General features: G+C 53.3%; 1 protein-coding gene, 1 long non-coding RNA gene and 3 other non-coding genes across 5 annotated transcripts in view; 1 reads left to right on the forward strand and 4 right to left on the reverse strand.

Moving 5' to 3' along the window:
* The window catches only part of LRRC75A (leucine rich repeat containing 75A), a 46,591-nt gene extending 43,212 nt beyond the window's left edge, over positions 1-3,379 (forward strand). Inside the window, exon 4 of the mRNA XM_045487463.1 lies at positions 1,131-3,379. Coding sequence (XP_045343419.1) covers positions 1,131-1,671 — 541 coding nt within the window. The 3' untranslated portion in view covers positions 1,672-3,379. The remainder of the gene's footprint in view (positions 1-1,130) is intronic.
* LOC123603059 lies at positions 3,197-5,666 on the reverse strand. Its single transcript, XR_006714713.1, has 6 exons — positions 5,613-5,666; positions 5,312-5,404; positions 5,055-5,156; positions 4,605-4,666; positions 3,787-3,889; positions 3,197-3,550 (listed from the first exon to the last, which is right to left on the reverse strand). It is a non-coding gene; the product is annotated as an uncharacterized LOC123603059 (long non-coding RNA).
* LOC123604750 lies at positions 3,621-3,694 on the reverse strand. Its single transcript, XR_006715480.1, has one exon. It is a non-coding gene; the product is annotated as a small nucleolar RNA SNORD65 (small nucleolar RNA).
* Positions 4,750-4,820, reverse strand: LOC123604731. Its single transcript, XR_006715463.1, has one exon. It is a non-coding gene; the product is annotated as a small nucleolar RNA SNORD49 (small nucleolar RNA).
* LOC123604732 lies at positions 5,161-5,231 on the reverse strand. The gene has a single exon (XR_006715464.1). It is a non-coding gene; the product is annotated as a small nucleolar RNA SNORD49 (small nucleolar RNA).
* Positions 5,667-6,152: the final 486 nt, after the last annotated feature.

Genomic DNA, 6,152 nt, shown 5'->3' on the forward strand with positions numbered 1-6,152 from the left:
CTTCAATCTCCTTTGTTGTCTGTCCCACCCTCCCCCCCCCCCCCCCGCAGTAGAGTGAAAACAGGGATCTTGTCCATCTTGTCCACTACTGTGACCCCAGTGCCTAGGACAGTGCCTGGCATGTAGTGGGAATTAAACAAACACTTGCTGAAGGATTGAACGAGGTAGGGGATGTTACTGTCGCCATTTGACTGGCCACGATCACCCAGCTGCTAGGAGCCTTCCGGCTTCAGATCCCAAGAATAGAGACTTCTGTCCAAGCTGCCATCTTTGGGCTGCTGCTATTAACATATGCTCTTCAAACAGGCCGAGCCCCCTCCACCTTCCTCTCCTTCCCACGGCTGGAGCCCTGGGGCTCATGTGGTGCCTGGAAATGGGGAGCCCTGGGGCTCATGTGGTGCCTGGAAATGGGGAGCTCTGGCCACAGAACGAGGAGCAGGAAGAGCGAGGAGTAGCAGATGGGAGAGTGGGTGGGGGTGCAGAGCACTGAGCCTCCAGGAGTTGGCAGCTACCTGCCCCCCAAGCCCAGAGCCCCTGCACCCCACCCCTGCCTGTGGTCCTACAGGGCTCTCCCTAAGGATTCCCCCATCTGGTGGGCAAGATTATCCTGCAAGAGAGGCCTCAGGAGACTTTGTGGCACTCTTGGGGACGCAGGAAGCTCAGTCCAAGTAATGACAGCAGCAAATACTTCTTCATAACTCACATGGACAAGGCATTGTCCTAAATGCTTTGTGCCTAGGACCTTATTTCATGAACAACTCTGTGGTATGCGATTAGCTCCATCTGTTCAGGTGAAACTGAGGCACAGGGTCAGAGGTCATGTGACTAAAGATCACACGCATAGGAAGAAAGAAAGAGTGAAGATGCAAACGCAGGCACTATGGGTACCCAGAACGTACCCTTAGTCACTGCAGAAACATCTGGGCCTTTCTTTCCCTTGTGGCCCCTCAAGCTCTGGACAGCCGGGCCCAGCCAGGCTGAGATGTGAGGTAGTACCACGGGGACCAGAGGGCCTGGTCTCTCCCATCCCTGGCATTGCAGAGCAGAAGGTGGCCCCGTGGTGGCGGCCACTGCTGCCCCCGGGGAAAAGGCCCCCTGCTTGAACGTCGCTTGTGCCTTCTCCCCTTCAGCCTCAAGGCTGTCCTGGCTGGGAGCCCTCCGGACAACACGGTGGACCTGTCGGGCATCCCGCTGACCTCGCGGGACCTGGAGCGGGTGACCAGCTACCTGCAGCGCTGCGGGGAACAGGTGGACAGCGTGGAGCTGGGCTTCACCGGCCTCACGGACGACATGGTCCGGCAGCTGCTGCCGGCGCTCAGCGCCCTGCCCCGCCTCGCCACGCTGGCACTCAACGGCAACCGGCTGACGCGGGCCCTGCTGCGTGACCTCACGGACACCCTCAAGGACCCCAGCAAGTTCCCCAACGTCACGTGGATCGACCTGGGCAACAACGTGGACATCTTCTCGTTGCCCCAGCCCTTCCTGCTCAGCTTGCGCAAGCGATCCCCGAAGCAGGGCCACCTACCCACCATCCTGGAGCTGGGCGAGGGCCCGGGCAGTGGGGAGGAGGCCCGGGATGGGCCGGTGGGCCAGGAGGACCCTGGAGGCGGCCCTCAGGATCCTGCTGAAGACCATGAGGGCAGGGAGAACATAGGCAGAGTTCAGACATGACACAAGACGTAGGGGGGCCTCCCCAGGGAGTCCTGGTGGAGTAAGATGACTGAGGCAGGCTAGGGGGCCCCACTAGGGGCCTCAGGCTGTCCCCCAAAATTGGCCAGGGCAGCCCCAGCCACGGGAGCCAAACTGTAGCATCTGAAAGGGGGTTGTGTAACACTTCTCTTCGGTCTCCACTGCCCCCTTGCTAATCTCCTCTGCTCCTGAGAAATCATCCTTGGCTCGAGAGGCAGATTTGTGGGAGCAGTCTGTTTGGAGATGCGGAAAGCTTGACCTAATGTAAGAACTCCCCCCCAGGAACGGAGTGCAGTTCTGGCCCTACATCTAACTTCCTATTTCCTGATAGAGAATTTTTTTCCTATTCTGGGAAGCAAACTCCAGCCAGATGCTACCCTGATAGCCCAGATGTGTGCCCCCGCTCAAGGCAGGTTGGAATCTTTACCCTCATACCTGAAGGTGGGGGGTTGGGGCACTGGCTGCCCAGAGACTCCAAGAGCCTAGTCTCCATCCTGACTCCAGTAGGTTCTACCTCCTCCCTGTAAAGCCCTGGGGGCTCTGAGGAACCACTCCCAGTCTCCGCCCCCATTTCTGAAGCCCGCACCTCCACCTGGGATTCCAGGGCCCCACCCCAGGCCCAGCTACCCCATACCCTTCAAGAGCATCCCAGAATGCCTACAAATACCGGCATGCATAAAAAGGCCCACCCAGAAACCCTACACCATAACCGCTGCCCCAAGCCAAAGTCTACCAGCCCTTCGCTAGGGTTCAGTGTTGCTAGTGTGCAAGCCAGAGTACTGTCCCTTTAAAAGGATCTTAAGGGTCTTTCTCAGAATTTCTCAAAGTCCCCAAAGTAATTCGTGATATGGAGCACACTCCCAAAACCTCCTATGGAGGGCTCCTTAAAAAAACCCAAGACCATGAGATTAAACTTCAAACTCTTGGCAGAGTAGAGGTTCCCAAGGAGAGGAAGAAAGGTTTTTTTCACCCTCTCTTCTTACTCAAGGCCTACAAGCCTTCTAGGCACAATAAGCCTAGACCCAAGGCATAGACTTCAAGTCCAGGGAGATTGGAAAACAGCCCTTTTAAGCTGAAAAAAGCCCATAGATGGTGACCAGACTGCTCAGGCAAATGGCAGACAGCTGGGAAGCACGGCCTGACAGGCCTCCAGCCTCGTTGACAGGCAAGATTCCAATTCAGGAAGGCAGCAAGACGGGCGCTAGGTCAAGAACCAGACTATGGCACCTTGCCTGCCACTGCTCAAGGGTTGGACTAAGCATAATTTCAGGAGGTGGAGGCTATGCAAAAGGACGTGGCCCAAGGGCAACAGACTGGAATCAAAGGTGTGGATGCCTTAAATGCTTTGGAACTTTCACCCTTAAAGTCTGAAGTTGTTACAGGAGAACAGCTTAGGCCGGACCATACAGATGTTGACAAATGCCAATACCTGGACTGCTCGTATCTAACAGCAGTAATCAAACTTTTCTCCAAATACATTTTTAAGAATCAATACTAAAAACCATCCTTTATTGTAGTACTGGTTTATTGTAATTGCATGGAAATGCTAATTTCAGGAAGAAATAAGCTTTAAGCTTAAGAACTCAGACCCTCACCCAACAGAATTTATACAAAATTAAAAAGCGCAGAAAGCTCTTTGGGCAAGGGAGAACTAGAAATGTATTTGTAACACTAGAAAACCAACAGTGACCTATCTTAGAAAAACACATTTGTTGGTTCTACTGCTGGTAACGGAATGGGCTCTGAATCTCAGCCTCAGGTAAGTACTGTTTCCACACCAACTACTGAAGTCTAGGTTTTCAGTCCAAGCTGATGGTGGTCACTGGTCCTCACATGGCTGACCATTCTCTGGGAAGATAGCCTGCAAAGACACTAAGTATCAGTCTCACTCTCTACTCCGACCAACGGTTACTCATAGCATACACAGGTATCTTCAGAAAACCACAAGTTCAACACTACACAATCTGCCGGTAATTCCAGCTATTTTTAGGTGATTTCATCATTTGATACCCTTTTTCTGAGTATCAGTTTACACAAAATTAGCTTATTCATTCTACCAAGGAGGGGGAGGGGGCCCTTGTCCAGACAAAAGCTTACCTCTACTTGGGCTGAGCTGTGGCACCACCGGCTTCAACTCCACACTGCTGATCACTGATTTTCGACAACCCAGCACTCAAAACCTGGGGCAATTCAGGCACCCCTAGACAGGCAGCAGACACCAAAGACAAAACAGGTAGGTCTTATCAGGATAGCCTCAACTACAGCTCCCAAGTTCATCGTAATAGAAGTCTTGGAAACATTCTGGAGATGCTTTTTTGTAAATTAAACCACAGAAGTCTAGAAGTTTTAAGTGGCTTCTTTGGATATCGTAACCTCCACTTAAGTCACATCAGTTTTTAAAAATACTTAGTTTTAAAGATAGAGAGCAAGCTGGGGCAGGGGGGGGGCAGAAAGAGGGAGACAGAATCTGAAGCAGGCTCTAGGTTCTGACCTGTCAGCACAGAGCCCAATGCAGGGCTGGAACTCATGAACTGCGAGATCATGACCTGAGGCCAAGTCAGGTGTTTAAATGACTGAGCCACCCAGGTGCCCCTAGTCACATCATTTTAAAGATCCCAAACCTAAAGGTGCCATTTTAAAGGACGAGGAAAACAATCAATCTCAGCAAATAGGCGATTTGCTCAGGATTATACAGCAGTGAGATAAAAAGGAAACTCCTGGGTTTCCTCTGCACTCAGCTCCACGACCACTATGAACCATAATCAGGATCTCAGAGATGTTGCCAATAAGGGTCAAGGGCTACACGGATACAAGGGACTAGGTTAACCAGATAAAATTCCCACTAACAGGAACTTCACCTAATGTAACAGGGAGGCTCACTCAACCACTAAACTTCTCCAGAGATCAAAACTCACCTCAAGGCAGGCCACTCATCGCTCGAATCCTCAGCTGCTACGATCGCACGCTAACTGGCAACCTGGGTGAATACAGAAAATAAAGGTCACTGCTCAAACCAAGATCCGCCAGGACACCGGCAGCTGGGGAGGACTTGTTGACTGCAGTCAGCCAGGAACTATTATCGTCAGTTATCGCTTCTGACGGCACTTCCTATAAGTGATTTCATCAGAGCAGTCAAGCACCTCCCCACTCCCCAGTACCACCCCAGAAACCTGGACACCACCCGGAAACAAGCCGTAATTGCTCCACAAACAACCAGGCCGTTGGCTGTTCTCAGCAACACACTGTGATGGTGCGGTGTCCAATGCACAAACTTTACAACTGTAAACTATCAGCCAATTCCACTGCATTTGAGCAACCAAAACGTTCCAAATTATAGCTCCAACCCCGCCCGGACTAGGTCCTACCTTAGGGAGGGATCCTGCTCCCGGCTGGCACATGGAGGGCGACGCGTGTTAAGGGCCAAGTTCTGGCGGTGATGTTCAATCACCCTGTCGAGGTTTCAGCGACTGCGGTCAGACAGGCATAAAAACCGTCAGTTGTCGATTCTGGCCGCACTTCCTAATCTCATTATCATCGGGACAGTCGGCCAAGTTCTCCTCGTGGCCCCCATTACCAACCTCACCCGCGAAGCGCGCTCACGTGCAGGCCGACCCACACTTACCCACTTCTCCGGGGTTGGCGCGCTCCCCACGGCGGGTCCGGGGAGCGGGGGCCCGGCCTTCGGGGACCTCAGGTTCCTGGGACTGCAGCAGCCCTACGGGATAAACAGGCACGCGGCCCTTGAGCCTCGGTCCCCCGCGGCCCTGCGCGACTCTCCCCCCACTGACGCGCCCGCCACGAAGCCCGAGCCGCCCTCCACTCCCCACATAAGCCTCCCGAAACCTTCTTTGCAGAAACTAGGAAGCTTCTAGCTCATTTGCCCTTGCCACCAGCTACTAAGCTAAATTACAAAACCCGCTTACCTCCATAGCGACTCTAAGGGAAAGGTCGCTTTAGCTGCGTGCCTTGCCTTTAAGGAGTCGGAATATTCCATTCTTCACAAGAGGGAGGGTAATGCTGGCAAAGACTCACGGGAACTTCCAGCCCATTTAACGATGCAGACTCCGCCCCACCACCCCAGGCCACCCTCCCTCCTTTAGAGGCCATGGTCTCTTCCATGGCCCCGGATAATGTGACCCGCGGTGCCAGGAGTGCTCCAGGGCGCATGCGTGGAGGCTGAAACGCGGTAGCAACGAGGCGTTGGGGCCCCAGTCGCTTGTTACCTGCGTGGGTTTGTACAGATCACTCAGCCACCGTGAGCTTCTGTTGCTCCTCTGGTCGTGAAGATACCGGCACCGCAGAGGTTACTCTGAGGATCACATGAGATATCACACCTGAAACAGCAAGCATTCACAAATAGTAGTGCTTCTGATTCTAAGAAGCGCTGCCAGTTTGCTCTCTTCCCGCAGCTGTTTCAAAACATCCACGGAGCCTCTCAAAATCCCTTCTTGCTGACAGCTCTC

Source organism: Leopardus geoffroyi, chromosome E1 (assembly GCF_018350155.1).
Source record: "Leopardus geoffroyi isolate Oge1 chromosome E1, O.geoffroyi_Oge1_pat1.0, whole genome shotgun sequence".
NCBI classification, from domain to species: domain Eukaryota; kingdom Metazoa; phylum Chordata; class Mammalia; order Carnivora; family Felidae; genus Leopardus; species Leopardus geoffroyi.